The sequence below is a fragment of the Nicotiana tabacum genome, chromosome 20, assembly GCF_000715075.1.
Source record: "Nicotiana tabacum cultivar K326 chromosome 20, ASM71507v2, whole genome shotgun sequence".
Taxonomy (NCBI): domain Eukaryota; kingdom Viridiplantae; phylum Streptophyta; class Magnoliopsida; order Solanales; family Solanaceae; genus Nicotiana; species Nicotiana tabacum.
The window spans coordinates 151,086,357-151,106,790 of record NC_134099.1 but is presented as its reverse complement, the minus strand read 5'-3'; the positions used below and the strand labels follow the sequence as shown (position 1 = coordinate 151,106,790).

Here is a 20,434-nt window from a genome sequence, read left to right as displayed (position 1 = left end):
TGAACTTCCAGCATATTATGCTGGAACTCCAATACGCGGAAAGTTCCAGCGTAATATACTGGAGATTGGATCACCTGTGTATGAACTTCCAGCATATTATACTAGACCAGTATACTTATGCTGGAACTCCATTATAATATGTTGGAGTTCCAGTATACTTATGTTGAAACTCCAATATATTATGCTGGAGTATTTTTCGGATTTTGAACAGTATTTTCGTTCAGATTTATCTTTACATAAAAGTGATTAAATTTCGATTACTTTTGAAATTGTGGCTATTTTTAAATGACCACTTATAAATCTGGCTATTTTTAATTTCTTCCGAGACCTCCCCACCCCCAAATTAGCACCACTATTGAGCTTTCCGTAGTCATTACCATGCATATTAAAATTGGAAAAGACAGCAACTACATATACCTAGTACAAGTAGATAAGAGATCCACGTGATGAGCACAAGACGTAAATGGTTAATGTCTGCAGCTTGGAAGACAACAATTGTTCATTGCTGTTTCTAAAACACATCCTCTCTTTATTAATTATTTGTAAAAACCTCAATCCTCCATTCATTGGTTTCCTCTATTATCAGCTGGAAACTCTCTCTCTCTCTTTCCTCCAAACAAATATTAACAATCTTTTCTTGTCCATTCAGTTCTAAGTGTGACCATGCCAGTTGAACTCGAGTCCGGAACCAAAATGTGATTATTTTGGACAAGTAGTACCTTAATAGGTGTAAAAAAAAGATGATATTTTTATATATAGTGCCCAAATACTGGGCGCTATACATTAACATTAATTGTGCCGTTAATATATAGCGTCGAGTATTTGGGCGTTATATATAAAAAGCTGACAGTAACAGGTATAACGCCCAAATACCCGGCGCTATACCCCTTTTTTTAAAAATGAGCCGTCTTCTTCAAGACGACGATTCTGTTTTTTCTTCCTCAATATTTTATACCTTCTTCTTCTTGGCCCCCCACTCCTATACCCGCTGCCCCACTATTTTTAAATAAAAAACTTTGGGTCCCTCGTCACATAAAAAGTGAAGAACATAGGTCTCACATTCGAGTAGAGCTTCGTACTATTGTTGATTTACACTTTCGGAGTCAAAATTTCAATCTATTTACTTTCCGAAAATTCTAAATCGAGGTATTTCGGTTTATTTTAAGTTGAAACTTTTATAATAATTCATATTATTTGATTTGTATGTGTTCTATTTCGGTTTGTGTTATTTTTTTTTTGAAACTAGTATGTTAAATTTATTCGCATTTAATATTAGTGTTTTATAAAAAAAATATAAATTTGTCTGTTAATATCCTGATTTATATATATGTGTTTTCATGTCGTTTTGTGTTTTATTTGCAACTAAATTTATTTGTTGTTTATGTTTAGTTTAGATTATTTTTTAGCGTAGTAAAATCTAGACCTTTTTAGCATAGTAAAATGTAGACCCTTTTAGCGTAGTAAAATTTAGAGCCTTGTAGCGTAGTAATGTGTAGTATTTTAGCTTAGAATTCCTTTTGTTTAAGTATCTTATACTGGTAGTTGAAAATGCAAACTTTGTACAATTAAGTTAATAATTGTATCAACACACATAATTACTAATGTTAATTTGGTGCCACTGGGCCTCAAAATATCGAGCCCGGAACCCATAGGTATATATATAATTTGTACAATTAAGTTATTAAAAATATGAATTTAAGTTATAAAACAAATACATAATTATTAATGATAGTTTGGTGCCACTGGGCCTCAGAAAATCTCATAGGTATATATATATATATATATATATATATATATATATATATATATATATATATATATAATTTGTACAATTAAGTTATTAAAAAATATGAATTTAAATTATAAAACAAACACATAATTATTAATGATAGTTTGGTGCTACTGGGACTTAAATATCGAGCCTGGAACCCATAGGTATAATTTTTGTATAACGCTAAAAATTGTGTATCTCAAAAAATTAATATTTAATATACAGAATAAAATACAATTAATGTTGTTTTAATTTACAGTTGACGACATGGACGCGACTATATATCCCGACCCTCGGACGTTGGATCTATTAGCCCTACAGCCCCAACATAGATCCGAGTATATATGGGACGGACAGTTGCTTACGCAGACTTTCCGAGCCAGGAGAGTGGATCTATTGTGGGACATTTTGAGTCATAGAGTTCTACATCCCCGCGTGGTCCATTACCTGGAGAAGATGGAATTATATAGGATTATTATGATTGGCCGGATACAGCTCGACTGGGCTTCGATCACGGCCTTGATTGAGCGGTGGCGACCGGAAACGCACACTTTCCATCTGCCCATCGGCGAGGCCACCATCACACTCCAGGACACTGAGATTTTATATGGTCTGTCCGCTGATGGCTTGCCACTTTTACTGCCTGCTATCATGAGATATTATTCGCGGCAGTCTTATTGGGATATGCTGCACATGCTCACGGGTTTCAGGCTGGAGGATGAGACTGTAGCATCTGGGTCTAGTCGTATGCTGTTGGTTCCCATTAGAGACCACCTGGAGCAGATCCACCATACTATCACCGACGAGTCAACGAAGGTGGATGTACAGCGATATACGAGGTTGTTGTTGCTCCTTCTACTTGGGGAGGTCTTGTTCCCGAACACTTCGGGGAACCTAGTGAGCCTCCGTTTTTTGCATCATATTGGCCGGTTCGAGGATACAGTCATCTACAGGTGGGGTGGTGTTGTTATCTCATATTTGTACAGGCAGATGTGCCGGGCTTGCATCGGCACACAGAGAGACGTTGGTGGCTTTCTACCGCTTATACAGGTGACAACATATTCAAATAATATGTCCATTAGTATTATGGACATATTAGTATTAGTATTGAATTTGAATTTGTTTTAACTGTAACTTATTTATTTTCTTTAACTTTATTAATTTCCTTTTTAAGGCTTTATGCGATGCTGCGACAGATGACTACATTCAGGATCCAGACACGATGATGGTAAGACAATATGAATTGTTGTGAATTGTTATGTAGTTTTCTATACTAAGTTTCATATTATTATGTAGCCTTCTACTGGACCTGACAGCACCACCGATACATGTCATCCTGCGCCTCATCCGACTATAAGGAGACGACTTGATAATGATGATCCTGATAGCGCACCCGGGCGGTAGGGGATGCGCCTCAGGCCAGCGGCTGCATTGAGACACACCAGATGCGGGACACATTGATTCGGCCTTCCTTTTTTTATTTGGTGTAAATAATATTTTTGTATATATTAACAACAATGTTTAATCGAATATGCCCATTACGTTTTTTAGTTCCCCATTCGTTTGATAGTTTCATATAACAACACAAACACTTCAACTTAACTTCCACTTCAATTAAAATAAAATTTAGTACAACAAACAAGGAAAACATTACTACAAGCACAAATACAAACATAGCAGGCCAACATAATAAAAATACAGGAAATATGAAAAATACACTAAACACATACATGCCAATGTTTAGCCCCGGTTGTCATTTATTCTCCGCTCCAACCACTTAAATCGTTCTTCCAGTTGTTCTTTTTCTTCTTCTACCTCTTTCGGTTTCGCCTTCACCTCCGCAAGTTCCCGTTTATATTTTTTTCTGTTTTTTTGTCCTTCACAATTCCATTGTGTTTTCCATTTTTCTTCTCCCACCTCCTTCAGTTTCGCCCTCAAGTCTGCAATAATTCTATTGCTTTCTTTTTCATGTTCCCGTTGTCTTAGACATACATTATGAAGATACTGTAGTTGTTCTCTATAGCATTTCTGATAACATGGTTCATCAACCCATTCCTCAAAATCACAAATAGGTTCGCCGGGAACCTTGTAAAACTTGTTCATACAGTGCCAGTAGCGGCGTCCAACTTCACCACCGTACCAACAATTTTGCATCAAGCATGCTTTTCCACACTTGTACTTTGGTGGACGAAGAGGTTGAGCCATTTGTGAAATACTTGCTTTTAGTAAAAAAAAAACCTTACTTTTAATGAAATATTTGCTTTTAGTAAATTTTGAGCATACAAAATAACTACAATGAGACCGTTATTTATAGGCGAGACAACACCCACATAATGTAGTGTTTAACCGCACTAAATACATAACGTACTATGTAATGGCGTTATATTTTGCGTGTTAAATATCATGATGTTGACAAGACAATTTTATGTCAGCTGGTCAGCTTTTTCAGTTCGACAAGACAACACACACATAACGTAGTGTTCAACCGCGCTAAATACATAACGTACTATCTAATGGCTCTATATTTCGCGTGTTAAATATCATGATATTGACAAGACAACTTTATGTCAGCTTTTTCAGTTCGACAAGACAACACACACATAACGTAGTGTTCAATCGCGCTAAATACATAACGTACTATCTAATGGCGCTATATTTTGCGTGTTAAATATCATGATGTTGACAAGAGAACTTTATGTCAGCTGGTCAGCTTTTTCAGTTCGACAAGACAACACACACAAAACTGTATATTTAACTGCTCTAATATACGAATAATTTTATTAAATTATTATTTAAATAGGTAAAATGGGAAAGTACAAATCATAATTAACAAGCATAATTTTATTTCATAAATCTTGCAACATAGACATAATAACTAATTATTACAACATCAACTCATGGGTAGTTAGGTACACTAGAAGAACACCCACCACGAGCTTGATTAGTTTTGCCACCCAAACCAGCTGAAGGACATTTACGACGGCCGTGTCCTGTTTGCGAGCATATACCACATTTGCGCGCATAAACGGTATCACTAACATCCATTTGGTTTCGTATACGCGTTCTCTTCTGCACCTATATTTTACGCAAATAGGACTTGTTACACACCATTTTAAATGGTTCCGGAGGCCAATAATGCTCAGCACCCACTGGCTGCAACTGACCACTATATGTGTTTAGGTACTTGGAAACACTATATTGTTGATCAACATAGTTGGTCTCCGCATAACCAACGCGTTGAAAACACTTGATGGCATGTGAGCAAGTCATGTGGTAGATGGACCATTTCCCACAGGAGCATAACCTTGTTGATTCATTTATAGTATGTACATTATTACCCCGATTATTATGGATAGCGGTGCAAACATCAAAAACACCTCTTTCGTTATCATACTGCAAAAATGAATGCCAATGTGCTCGCCGTCTGTATTTCTCAAATCACTGCATCGGCACAGGCATAAATTCAACACCCCTTTCCATCAATTTCGTTGCAACTGCAGACTATTCAACAAACCACTCTGCCATCTGCTTAACCGACATCCGCACCATGGCTGTGACGGGCAATCTTCTTGCCGACTTCAATAACCCTTTGAAGGACTCTGACATGTTTGTAGTAAGAATTCCCCATCGTCTGCCACCATCTGCATGCAAAGTCCACTTTTCTGGGTGATGTCGCATTAACCAACAAAAGGCTGCCTCATCTTCTTGCCTGATAGAATCCATATGCCTCCGGAATTTATGATGTTGGTGGTCTGTTGCTGCCATCCACATCAAATCATGTAGATCCTTGTTGGAATGTGCCTTCTGGAAATTGGCCTTAAAGTGCCTCACACAGTAACAGTGGTATGCATAAGGTTCTTGCCATGCATGCAAGTTCTCCACAAAAAACTTAATATACCACCATGTCGATCAGATATTAGACAAATACCTGAACGCTATTTGACAACGTGCTCTTTCAGGTGGTTCAAAAACAGCGTCCACGTCTCTATGCTTTCATTGGCACAAACAGCAAAAGCTAGAGGAAATATATGTCCATTAGCATCCACTGCCACGACTATCAATAGCTTGATATCGTACTTTCCATAGACATGAGTTACGTCTATGGATATTACGGGCTGGCAATGCGAAAAACCATCAATTGCTGGCTTAAACGCCCAGAACACGTAATTGAATATGTATTCTGGTGTTCTTGGACTCCGCTCAAGCTTCCATTCAACAACTGTTCCGGGGTTAAAGTACTGCAGTGCGGCCATGTACTTTGGCAGAGATGCAAATGACTTATCCCAATTACCGTAGACAATTTCAAACGCTCGTTTGCGCCCGAGAAATGCCTTTCTTTTCGTAATGGTATGGCCATATTCTTGGTGGACTGATGTAATGCACTCTTAGATTTATACCTTATGGACGCTTCGAGGTGCGGAACAAGTACAAGAGAAATCAAGTCAATATCCAAGTTGAAGTGATTCCCGTTAAATGTGTCCATTTCGCATGTGTGGGTGAGAATGTATTTACCCACTTTTCACATACCTGTCTTCTTCTTGGTCTCACGCAACATCCAATTACATAGCCAAAACCACCTGCAACAAACAGCCTTGTATACCATCAGACTTGACTCCCATACCTGCATCTCACGACACTCTTTTACGTTGTGCATTTTACAAGCCCTGCTTACGCACGCTTTATCAGGAAAAAGTATACCCGTTGCAAGCACCATTGGTCTAGACTCATCCCACATTGCTGTCCGGATTTCATCAAAATCCCTTGTGAGAGCTTCCATATCCGGCACAGTTGGCAAGTTATCAATGTAAGGAATTTTCCTTGAATGAAACGGCACTTCGGACTCGTACACTCTTCGTCTAGGAGGGTCTCTCTTCAAATCAAGTCCTTCCTCCTCATCCTGTGTATCACCATCCTCACGAGGAAAGGGTGTCTCGTCTCCCGATTCATCCGCATTGTTATCGTAATCGTTGTTCTCTTCCTCACTCTGTGCATCTGCCAGATCCTGATGTAATACGTCGTTTTTGGGCAATTGAGTGAGTACGGGTAGTTCAACTTGCTCGTTTTCACTGCACATTTCAACAAAAATATAAGCTACTAAATTAATAAATGCTTTATATATGGCTATATCATTTCACTTACAAGTCGTAATGTGATGACATTCCATGATGGACGTTTTCAGTTAGGTGATGACTACCGGATGGGCCACTTGTAAAATTCATATCCGGCCGGTACCCCCTATTAAATATATGAGCGTTAATACAAATTCAATACACCAAAAATACATATAATTAACACAAATGAAAATTGAAGTTTACCACTCATCTTGTGAATTATGGAAAACAGGGTATAAATTATTTTCTCGCTGCTCATTCACCGACGGTGATAAGTTTAAATCAAGGAAAACTCTTTCATTCGGAACCTATCCGGCAAAAACTGCTCCAGAATAACCACCCGATGACTGGGGGTTATCTCTACTACGCACAACCTCATTTTTTGGAACGTCTTCGACCTTCACGTACATCTCCAACATTGTGATGACAAGAAATTCTCGGCATTCATCCAGAGTCCTCAGAAAATCACTCAAAGTTTCATCATCGTCGATGTTAAACTCCGAGTAAAAAGCAACCCCTTACGGAGTGACGGAATACGGATATCTTCCGGTTACTTTAAGTATCACTGAACGTTTCCTCACACTCATTTTTTTGCATAACAACGATATCAATTCATCGTACTCCATTGTAAGTGGGAATTTAACATGACACTGAGCAGGTAAACTGTAGCCCACGGAGTTATTCTCCATCACAATCTCACCCCCTCCCCAATATAATGAAACTCTTATTCTACGTTCTTCACACATAATGAAAAAATGCTGGAGAATTTAACAACAATAAACATTTCAACAGGAGTTAAAAATTTTTTTGAATGAATTCCTATACACTCCTAACTTCTTTATATAGGAAATGGTTAGCCGGAATTTTTTTTTTATATATAGCGCCCAAAAAGTGGGCACTATACGCTTTTGAATTATTGAAGTCGGGAATTATTGGTGGGGCCAGGAAAAAGGTGTATAGCGCCCAAATACTGAACGCTATACATAAAGTTTTATGTATAGCGTCCAGTATTTGGGAGCTATACCTGTTAGTGTCAGCTTTCTATGTATAGCGCCCAAATACTGGCGCTATACATTAACTGCACCGTTAACGTTAATGTATAGCGCCCAGTATTTGGGCGCTATATATAAAAATGTCATCTTTTTTTTACACCTATTAAAGTGCTACTTGTCCAAAAAACCCACATTTTGATTCCGGACTCGTTGAACTCTATGGTCCAGAGAGAGTGAAAATCATTGTTGTTTTTACCACATGTGGTTAATTGAACAAGTTGTTCGCATAATATAATATGCATAATGTTACTGTTACATGTGCGAATAAAAAATTTCATATTAATAGTTTAAAATGTTTGGGAAGTTATAAGGAGTAGTGATACTTTTGTGAAGTCTTTTAAGAAAAATCGTATAAATTTAATTAGTTGAAAACTTACAATATCATGTAAGTTAAAAATATTTTTAATTTGAACCGACTGTGCCTAACAAGTCCTCTAACACCACCCCACGCTTTCTATAACAGCACTAAAATTGGACTATTAGTGGTTCATAAGGGATGATTTTGATTGATTTAAGGCTCCTTATTGCGGTGTGAATCGACTTAAGATTTTTGCCTAATATTTCTTGTTAACATTTTGTAATTTCTTATTGGACAAATGCCAATACTTACTGAAATATGTCTTAAGAATTCCTTTTGAACGTATATTTGTACAGCTGTATTTCATGGTGACGAAGTCAGGAATTTCTCTGAGGGTATTCAAATTTGAAAGAAGAATTTTTTTTGGATAAAGAGTATTCAATATATTATATACCTTTAAAATCTAATATTTTACGTATATACGCAATGTAATTTTCGACAAAGAGTGGTCAATTACCCCCCTTACTAGAGTGTAGTTTCGCCCCTGATACACACACACACACACACACATATATATATATAACTTCTCATATTTAGAATTTTTCTGCGGTGTGCTCCGTTTACTATTCTTTCGTACTTTCTTCTTTTTACCACGCAATAGGTCAGCGAAGCCTGAGCAGGCGCAGAGAAGGAAAGGCCAAACACTTCGGCCTAACGAGAATGAGCAACGATGAAATGAGAAGATGACGTGCCTCGGACACCCCCATTTAGAAAGAAGGGCCGAAGGTTTTGGGCCTGTGGCTTTCCCCGTCCCCCTTCATCGGGCGATGCTTGTGTGGAGGGTGCGCCACCTAAAATCGGGCTTGAAGCTCTCACCTTACCAACAAGCCGAGAGTTGATGGCTATTGATTATGTATGTATGTATATCTCTCCACCCTCATTTTTGTCCAATTTACCCTTTCATTATGATTCATATGCATTTTAAGAAAATATCACCAGACAACAGACAACAAGTGGTACAAAATCCTGGAAGACCACATCCTCAAAGTACTGACAACAAAATGAGGGATACAAAGTTCAATCACTCATTTAATGAAGTAAAATAGGGCAATTTAATAGTATCATTTTTCAGGACAGTCAGATACACCTACCGTTACGTGCAACAATCCTTTGTACAACATCATCTTATTTCCTACACGAGGAAAACTCTCATAGTTCAAAAATGTAACCCCATTTTGCAAACAAGGGTATTGCACAACCCTTGTGAGCTGGCGATTTACCTTTGATCGAACTTCCATGGCCACCTGAGCAATTGTTACTGTACAGGGTAAAATAGGTTCACATTAAATGTTCGCATGATGAATCGACACGTGGAGTCGAAGGCAGAAGGCAACCAGGTCCAAAGGTAGCGATCTCGTTTGTTCCCGGAGAGACTGGTGTTCATGAAGACAAAATAAATGTCTGTCACCTGATAGCATTTAATGGAGAATATTCTATAGCATTAAATACATGATCTGTTATAGAGAATATAACATTCATTGCCTATCGTTACACATTCTTAATAGCCCTCATAATTGTCATTTAAGAGGGGCTTGATCCTAAGACCTTGTTCCCTAGGTGCAACTATAAATAGCAAGTTCTACAATCATTGTAAAGGACAACGAATTTTCTGAGAAGCATATATTATACTTTGTTCAAAGCTTAATAATATTTTACCTTCTTGCTTATTGATATTATTATTATTACCTCCGGAAGTTCTGATTCTAGAATCAAGATTTCTACTATCTTATCTCTATTTCAATGTTAAGTCTTATATTTTTGTCTAATTATCATTCTAGGATCAAATGGATCACTTATTTATAAACCATGTATAAATTCAACTGTACTATTTTACAGGTAAACAGTTTGGCGCCCATCGTGGAGCTTAGACGGTTGTGTAATTGAGTTGGTCCTTGCATCTATTACTAATCTGTTTGATTCTTTGTTCTTAGCAAAAGTCATAGAAAATGACAGATAATAATGTCAATATCGCACACAATGTTGAGGCCCAAGGAAATCAACATTAGCATGAAGATTCTGTCAGTGATACCCACAATGAGGGGGATGAGGCCACGCCGGTCCATGGCAGGCAGTATCCACGTCATGTTCGAGAGGAAACTCCTGATGATGCTGAAGATGAGCATGCCATTGAAACAGTAAGGATCCTGAGGGAACAGCAAAAGACCATTATGGGTCATCTCTCACGACAGGATCAAGTTATGATAGAATTGAGGCAGGCGTTGTCGGGTGCTTCCATTAACGTGAATGAACGAGGTCCAGTTCCTCCTGGTGCTCCCGCAAATCAAATAATGCAGAGGGTCGACAATAACACCTCGAGGGGCGAAGTCGGCTTTGATAGGGCAGGGGAGAACGGTAGTGGTTCAAATAATAATAATGAAAATGATCATTTTAAAACCGAAATCATACGGTTTATAAGGAAAATAAATGCCCGAATGGATCGGATTATGTCCACACCACCAGTATTGAAAGGAGTGGACTCAAAGAAGTACACCCAATTGCCATTCAAACCAAGCGTGGGGCCAGAGTTAATCCAAAAGTGGTTCAAAATACCAAACGTGCCGAAGTATGATGGGATATCAGATTCTCAAGAGTATATCACCACTTGTACAATGGCGGTGAAGGGAAACCATTTGGCTTCGCACGATACTGAATCAGTCTTACTAAAGAAATTTGGGGAGACCCTCATAAAGGGGGCCCTGACATGCTATTCGCTTCTACCCAAGCACTCCATAGATTCCTTTGAGACGCTCACGGATTCCTTCATCAAGGTAGGCCTGAAAGGCCGACATATTCAGGATTGCGCAAGGAGAGTCTGAATTGTTGCGGGAGTTCGTGACTAAATTCTAGAAAGAAAGAATGTTGCTCCAGGCCATACCAGACGAATGGGTAGCTGAAGCATTTACTAAAGGGTTGAATACGAGAATTTTCAATGCTTCTCGAAAATTGAAAGAAAGTCTACTCGAGTTTCAGGCAACAACATTGCGGATATTCACAACTGTTATGATTCAAAGATAAGAATTGAAGATGATCAACTCGGTTTTTCGGCATCAACCAAGGGATAAAACTGGGAAAAGAATAAGGAGAAATCAAAGGATGACTTCGACTTATATCAACGGTCTTCAAGGGGTCGATTTTTGCCTTATGAAAGAGCTGAAGGATACGACAGATGTTTCCGGTTGGCGGATAGACTCGCTACTGATAGAAGAGTTGATCGTGGTTGGGATAACCGGTCATTGCAGGACAAGAAGATATTAGGTTCTCGAGATTCCTCATGTCCCAGGCTTTCCGTATATAACTTCAACGTCAGCGTAGTAGAGTTGGTGTCGGCTATGAGAAACATTAATGAGGCATGGTTCCCGAAGCCAATGAGATTTGATCCCAGCCAAAGGGATCCTAATTTGTGGTGTGAATACCATGGGACGAACGGACACCGGACAAGGGACTGCCAGCATCTGCGCAAGGAGGTGGTGACATTGCTGAAAACAGCCATCTTAGAGAATTCTTAAGCGGCTGGCTAAAAATAACTACAGTCGCAATCGTGATAACGTAGTAACTTCAAAAGCAGGAGAAGATCCTCCACGTTTGACGGTCAACATGATTTTCAGGGGAAACGAGATTAATGGTGTAACTTTTTCGGTAGCAAAGAAGAGAAAGGAAGTTCGGCCAACATTATCAAGTGGAGAGTGTTGGAGTAAGACAAGCTGACCGGAAGTATTATTTCGGCCACAAAACTCCTCGTCGGGTTCAATCTGGTAAGTGTGATAACTCGGGGAGAGATCCTGCTGCCCACGAATGCCAAGGTAGTAGATGGTGATATATGCTACAATATTATCCTGGGAAGACCATGGTTGCACGAGATGAAAGTCGTTCCATCAACATATCATCAATTGCTTAAATTCCCAACTCCCGAGGGAATTAAACAAATAAGAAGAGACCAACCAGCGGCAAGGGAGATCAAATCTCAGTTTCTAGTAGCAAAGGGAAGGAATATGAAGCATAGCAATTACAGGAATTAGCTTTTGCTCTGTAGCCGAGCAAAATTAACCGGGGGAGGAGTCGTCGGAATCCTATCAGGTACCGAGATATTTCTAGGTACCATAAGAAACGGACGCGACAAAATCCATAGTGGAAGAACTTGAACAAGTCACATTGTTCGAGAAGTTCTTAGAGAGGAAGTTTCACTTGGGGCAGGACTAAATCCCGAGCTCAGGTCTGGATTTATCGAATTTCTTAAATTTAACATTGATTATTTTGCGTGGTCATACGCGAATATAACAGGTATCCCTCCGGAAGTGGCCGTGCAAAAACTAAGTTTGGATCCTAACATCCCTCCGGTAAGGCAGAAAAAAATATCTTATTGCCGAGGTCAGAAACAAATTCGTCAAAGAAGAGGTAACTTGTTTGCTTGATATCGGTTCAATCCGAGAGATAAAGTATCCTGACTGGCTAGCTAACGTTGTAGTAATTCTAAAGAAGAATATAAATTTCACATATGCGTAGGCTATAAGGATATAAATAAGGCATGCCCGAAAGATCTTTCCAAAATTGCTAACCCCTTGTGTAAATTGCTTGAAAAAGATCACCCTTTTTTATTTTCTGATGACTGCAGGGTAGCGTTTGAGGAATTGAAGAAGAGACTGGTAACAACACTTATCATAGTTGCCCCTGACTAGGAGCAATCATTTGAGCTGATGTGTGATGCGAGTGACTATGTTGTGGAAGCATTTCTTGGGCAGAGAAAAGATAAAATCATGTATGCAATATACTATGCAAGTAGAGCGCTGAGTGGAGCCTAGTTAAATTACACTGTGACCGAGAAGGAGATGTTGGCAGTGGTATTCATATTTGATAAATTTAGGTCATACCTGATAGCCTTGAAGGTAATTGTTTATACTGCCTATGCCCATGCTTCTCTCAGGTACTTAATCGATGAGAAGGAGTCAAAATTGCGCCTGATTAAATGGGTGCTACTACTGCAAGAATTTGATTTGGAAATCCGTGACCGAAAGGAAATACAGAACCAAATAGCTAATCATTTGTCTAGACTGTGAGGAGCTGAGAAAAAGGTAGGGGTAGAAGAGATTCTGGAACTTTCCCATATGAACAACTATTAGCCACAAGTCTTGAGGAAGTGGTATTGTTCCTTATGACCTTTCCTCTGCCCAAAAGAAAAAGTTCTTTCGTTATTGCCGCATGTATTATTAGGATGAACCTTATCTATTCAGGATTTGTATTAATAACATGATTCGAAGATGTATCCCCGAGATAGACCAGTCTTCTATTTTCCAGGCATGTCAAGCGTCACCATATGGTGGGCACTTTGGGGGAGTAAGGACAACTGTGAAAGTCTTAGAGTCGGGCTTCTACTGGCCAACATTGTTCAAAGATGCACATTTATAGATAAAGGGGTGTGATGAATGGCAACGAACCTGGAATATTTCCCACTGACATGAGATGCCTATGAACCCAATTCAAGAGGTAGAAGTGTTTGAAGTATGGAGCATAGATTTCATGGGGCCTTTCGTCAGCTCATATGGCAACAAGTACATACTCGTCGCTATGGACTACGTGTACAAATGGGTGGAAGCTGCATCACTCCCTACAAATGATGCAAAGGGGGTAATTGTTTTTTTGAGAAAGAACATATTCACCCGAATTGGCACTCCAAGGGCAATAATCAGTGACAACGGCACTCACTTTTGTAATCGAGCCTTTATGAAGTTGTTAGAGAAGTATGATGTACGCCGCAAGGTGGCCACTCCATATCATCCGAAAACAAGTGGGCAAGTAGAAGTCTCGAATAGGGAGATAAAGAGTATGTTGACTAAGACTGTGAATGCTACTAGAACGGATTGGGCAAGGAAGTTAGATGATGCACTTTGGGCATATTGAACCGCTTTCAAAACTCCAATCGGCATGTCGTCATACAAGTTTGTGTTTGGGAAGGCGTTTCACTTACTAGTGGAGTTGGAGCATAGAGCTTGGTGGGCGTTGAGACAGTTGAATCTCTATATTGAAGCTGCGGGAACAAGTAGAGTCACAGAGTTGCACGAGCTTGATGAGTTTTGCTATCACGCTTTTGAGAGCACAAGACTATACAAGGAGAGAATGAAGATGATACATGATAAAAATATTATTGAGTGGAGTTTTAAACCCAAAGATACGGTATTGCTATACAACTCAAGACTGAGGTTATTTCTGGGATAATTAAATTCAAGATGGTCAGGGCCATTTTGTGTGGTTGAAATTCACCCCACTGGTGTCGTAGAGATTGCTGCAGAAAATGACTCTCGCACGTTCAGAGTTAATGGGCACAGATTAAAATATTATGTGGGCATGGATTATTGTCAGTAACCCATTTGATCGAGCCTCCGATGTTGAGCGTATCTTAAATTCCCTTACCTGCATCGTGCCGCGACGTTAAATCAGGCGCTGCATGGGAGGCAACCTATTGGACTGTTGTATGCATCGTGCCACGATATTAACTAAGGTGCTTGTTGGGAGGCAACCCAATTCGTAGTTGATTTTTAGTGTAGTTAGAATTTTTCTTTTTGTTTTTTTGATACTAACAAGTTTGCATGTGAGTTTGGGCGAGTCGAGCATGGTTTAAACATCACGCAAAGATATGATAAAGCCAGGGTCATCTAGGCCTTAGGCTGGCATCGCCTAGCTAAAGCCAGGGTCAGCCAGGCCATGGCTGGCATCGCCTGGCTAAAGCTAGGGTCAGCCAGGCCTTAGGCTAGCGACGCCTCGCCAATGCCAGGTAGGTATTTTCTGCCCACTTTAAGTCATTTCTCCTTATTTTTCTCAAAGAGGGTGTTTGGATTGGCTTATTTTAAGTGCTTATTGGTTTTTAAGCACTTTTTTAGTTTGAGTGGTGTTTGAAAATGATAAAAAGTGCTTAAAAGCACTTATGTTTAGGCATAAAAAGTACAAAAATAAGCCAAAAGCCAAAAGTTAGGTATTACCAACTTATGGCTTTTGGCTTTTAGCTTAAAAACCACTTTTTATAAGCCAATCCAAACAACCTCGAAATAAACCTCATAAACACGCCCTTACACACTGAATACACTATTAAGCAAACCCTAACTTCGCTTCAACCAACAAACACCAAGCTCTCTAAGAAATTTCACAAGAACACAGACACATTGCACAAATTGCTTGCTCACCCACACACAATCACTAGCACATTACCATCCACATAGAGGTCAAGCTTAGTCATGCTAGTCTTTCACACTCATCTGAGATTCTAAGGCAACCTACTCCTCACAAAGCTTCAAAGGTATGATTTTATCCCTTTTCTTTGTAATTTCGAGTTAGGTACAGGTGTTGAGTGGTGGGTGTTCTTCATGGTTGGTTATTCTTCATTGTTGGTTATTCTTCATTATGGGTGGTTGTTCTTCATGGTCATATTGTGTTTGTGTGCCCCAATCCCATGAACCCCTTAGGAATGGTGTTGAGATTGTGAAAATATGTGGTAGTACGGAACCCCCAAGCCGATTTGGGAGGATAAGGCAATCCCTCAATTCCATAAGAACTCCTATGGCACTAGTACTTGTCAAGTGTTTGACGTAATGCCTCAATGGCATTCCTAGTCCCTTTTGGAGCCCGAGTCTCCGGGATTAATAAACTAGTGTTATGTAGTATTGCATCACATTAAAATCTTAAGTGTGGGGTGAATCACGGGTAGCACATGTGTTGTGGTGTAATTCTAATGTTAATGAAATACGAGATAAAGTCTACGTAACCTCGTCAAGTTGGGGAAGATTATGTCTGTGGTGTGTAATGTAGCATTATCTGACTACTGCTCATTTGTGTAGGAACGAAGATGCCTCCCAAAAAAGACACAGGAAAGGGAAAGGCTACTTAAACGGCCCAAGCTAAAGCAAAGGCGACCTCCGCACCTCCTCCAAAGAAAAGAAAGAGGGGAGAAGCTGCCTCTAGTATGACTGGTGCACAAGCGGTGGCAGCTGTAGCTGCCATGCGTCAACAACCCCAAGGAAAACGGGAGTTTGGCATAAATAGCATACCTCTGCATATGAGGGATTGTTACAAGCGTTGTAGGCCTAAATATATACATCCAGAGGGAGCTATCCAGCATGAAAGCAATGTATCCGGCGATTTGGGAAGACATCCAGGATTTAGGGTTAAGATATATTTTTAAGAACACAAGGGACATCAACCTCAACTTAGTCAGGGAAGTCTATGCGGGGTTTATCCACAAGACACTGAGGAGTTGGCACTAATCCGTGGACGCTTGATAGATTTTCACCCAAGGCCATATGCAACTTTTTAGGTGCTCTAAATGTTCCTGTGGAGCCATTGGAGCAATTCATTCGCAGGCCTACTTATAGAGAGATGAGGCACACGCTCTGTGGGGTCGACTCTACTACTGCATGGGTTCGGGATAAGGCAACGAATTGTCACTAGAGGTTCCCTAAGAAGAAAATGAAGGCGGAGGATCAGGTGTGGCTCAAGTTGATAAACGCATGGCTTCTACCATGCAATTATGATATGCTTGTGAGTCATGTGAGGACCTGTGTGCTATATTTACTTATGAAAGGGCAGAGGATGAATGTGGGTCACCTAATCTATCACCAGATGGCATAGGTGAGAACGAGTGAAAAAATTGATCGAATGTCATTTCCTAATTTCCTGACTCGGTTCCTACAGCATGAGAGGGTTGAGGAAGAGCCTGAATTTGACCACACTATCGATCAGCTCATCCGACAAACAGACATCACTAATCTCTGGCTGAAAGATGAGGTTGGGACACTTTCATTGATAGGTGCTGAGTGCAATGTGTGTGATGATAGTTTCATGGCCTATTTTTATGGGATGATGGATTTGCAGTTGCGGATAGGGGGCCCCCTAGCCACATCTGAGGAGAGGACTAATTTGGAGCAGCGATACCCACTCAATGCTCATACTCATCAGTTGGTTGGTGTAGGAGAGGGATACAGACTCCCCACTGATGAGGATGTCAACACACCAGAGCAGTCTAAGGCTGAGCTAATGCAGTCAGATGGTGAGGGAGATGGTGATGATGGAGAGGACGAACATGATGAAGAGTGGAGAGCATCAGAGGATGACGATGCTGCTTGATCAGGGAGTTTTCTTGCACCCTACTCTTTTTATTTCTTGTTTTGTCTAATTGTGCATGCACTGAGGACAATGCATGATTTAAGTGTGGGGTGAGAACTTGTAGCTATTACTAGTTGTTAGCTTGTTTTTTTGTATTATTGTGTATTTTCTTGTTAGTTGTTTTTATTTTTAGAATTTGTTAGAATTTGTTTGGTTTTTATTACTATTGTATTTTTTCTGGTTAGTTGTTTTAAGCATAAATTATAAAACATAAAAAAAACGTATATACGTTGGACTCTTCCCGCCGATGGATCTCCTAAACAGTTTTCTTGAGGAAAGTAAGTCTAAAGAAAATACCAAAAAGATTTTTTTTAGTTAGTGTAGTAATTTCCCTTTGTTTATCTTTGGGCTACGATTCTTTTCCAAGAGTTTTTTGCTGAACCGGATATAGGTAGTTTTAAATTTTTAGGAGTAGAAACCACGTGGCTATGCATTTAATCGCAGCATATCTCTGAGTTTTGTGATGCCTTGAGAATAGTCAGTACTCTGGTTGTGATGCGTAGGCTCAATCTTTGACTCTGGGATAAATACCTTAAATCGTGGATTCTTAAATTTGCTTAACTGCTTTGACTGGAGTGTCGTGATAGAACCAATCCTGAATGAGTTATGTGCCATGTCTGTGTGAGGTTTATATATATTCTATACATTGCATTTGATGTCTAGAACTTGCCCCGTGTGTGTGTAAAGCGAAATAATAGTCTTGTTCAATCTGAGAAGTGGTATAGGCAGTTCTTTGTTAAGCCAAATATATATAATGTATCCACCTAAAATGCTATGTATTATAGTTAACCCCTTTTGAGCCTATAATCCTATTTTCTTGGTAACCACATTACAAGTTGTACCCCGTTGTTTGAATAGACCATATCTTTGAACCTTATCACCTCTCATGAGCACTTGAATTGGGATGAATTATGGAAAAGTTAAAGTGTGGGGTGGTGGGTTGGCTTTTGAGTGGAACAAATGGAATAAGGAGAAATGTGCACCGTATGAAGAAAAACTGTGTCAATAAAAGCCATTTGGATAGAAAAAGAAAAATAATTCCTGATGGTGGTGGCTTTTGGTGTATTGATGCTTAAAGAAGTAGGGGTAAAATATAGTGAAGTTAAGGTGGAATTTTGGTTTGACATAAGTATGGGCTTGAAGGTTAAAGTGTTTGTATTAAAGTGCTTAAGGGAGGTGTAGTCACTTATATCCAAATGTATCCTACGTGACCCGTAGCCTACATTACAACCAATGAAAGTCCTATTTGAAGAAGCCCTCGGTACAATATTGACGATCTCACAAGGATGAAATTTCAGTGAATTGTGATCTTAGACTGAATGAACTCGATTAGTGGAGTATTACACTACGGGCAAGCTTATGGTACGTCATTTGGGGCATATGGATGTTATTTCTGAGAGCGAGTGAATGTTCCTATCTTGAGTTCCTACGTTATTAAAATTCATTGTGTGTAGAACTAAGCTCTTTGATTGGGTGAGGGCACATGATTCATAAAGAAAAGGTAATGTTGTTGACCTCCATGTTAGATTAAGTAAGTGAATTGTGAATAAGGCATGGTATTTGTGAGTCGATTATTAAGGCGAGGATGTCATGCCTTTGTGCTTAAATTATTTTAAAGATTCTTGGTATAATGAGTTAAGGGAATTACTTAATAGGTTGTGTCCATGAGTGTAGTTTGCTTGATCAAGGATGAGCAAATATTTAAGTGTGAGGTATTGATGTGTGGCTATAATTCATGGGTAAGCACATTATGTGCCTTGCATTTTACATGCTTTAATGATAAATTACACTTTGTTTGAGCGTAATGAAGTCTATTTTATGTGTAGGTAAATTGGAGATGAAAGTAGAGCTAAAGGGATACTTAAACGTCGAAAGTGCGCTCGAAAACGGTAAAAAGGAGAAGCCGGGCAAAAGCCAGCTCGACCAAGCTTTAGCCTGGCGAGGCCAGCTTAAAGCCAGGCCCAACCAGGCATTAGCCTAGCGACGCCAGCTTAAAGCCAGGCCTAACTTGGCGTTAGCGTGGCGACGCCAGGCCTAAGGCCAGGTCCATTTCGAGTTTTGAAAGCTTAAATTGTTTCCCGGCTTGACTAGGATTTGACCTACACGTTTACCAAACATATAAATAGACCAAAAAATACCACTTTGAAGGATTTTTACAACTGGAGGAAAGAATAGCTCGTGGAACACTACTTGGGAGTTCGAATCATTGATTTCGACATCGCTTTATCTTTACTCTATAATTTAGTTATGCAAATTACTTTGGATATTGTTACTATGAGTATGAGTAGCTAAACTCCTAATCTAGGGTTTTGATGGAACCTGTTGAAGGATAATTTTCTCGTTACGTTAATATAAATTTTCCATAGTATTCTCTCTATTTGTTCAGCTATATGCTTATTGTTGTTGATTGAAGGACCCTCAATTAACTATTCCTATTTAGTGTGCATTACTCGGGAGAGAGTACATATTTAGGTAGTTGTTGAACAACATCACTCCTAACGTATATGAGGGATCAATATAGAGGGTTTAAAGGTGGGATTAGAGATAACGAAACCTTGGGTGCGATCTAACTGATCTGTAGTTAATGCTAGCTAGCGTAATTAAGGAGAATATGTCTAGTATATTGTTGTAATTAATCGGAAGAGAGTTACGAAAGTCAGAGTGCTCATGATCGATAGAGAAGACTTAGGAAAATTTATAGCAAACGTAGTGGAAAAGATTCCGACAATAGGGAAAATCAGAACCTTAGATCATTCCAATTCTTGTCTACAACTCGTTCATAGTTAGTTCTTAATTATTGCATTTTCATTACGAAATATTTAGTTAGTAAACATCCAAACTATTACTTAAATATCTTAGAAGATTGAATACGTGAATTTGTGTAAGTCCAATAGCTGTGATTGATAGGTTAATTCCCTATGGAATTCGACTCCGGACTTGTTAACCAGAATATATTTGCAGTGACCGCTTTCTCCTTTTTATAAGGCATCGTTGGGCG

At 39.3% G+C, this 20,434-nt stretch overlaps 1 protein-coding gene across 1 annotated transcript; it reads left to right on the top strand.

Annotated features, from left to right (window-relative positions):
• The first annotated feature begins 13,746 nt into the window (after nt 1-13,746).
• Nucleotides 13,747-14,184, top strand: LOC142174599 (uncharacterized). The gene has a single exon (XM_075240424.1). It carries the CDS (start codon nt 13,747-13,749, stop codon nt 14,182-14,184), a length of 438 nt encoding a protein of 145 aa, XP_075096525.1.
• Nucleotides 14,185-20,434: the final 6,250 nt, after the last annotated feature.

What these genes read in the sequence shown, in the direction of transcription:
- LOC142174599 (XM_075240424.1), top strand. Translation starts at nt 13,747, where the DNA reads ATGCCTATGAACCCAATTCAAGAGGTAGAAGTGTTTGAAGTATGGAGC.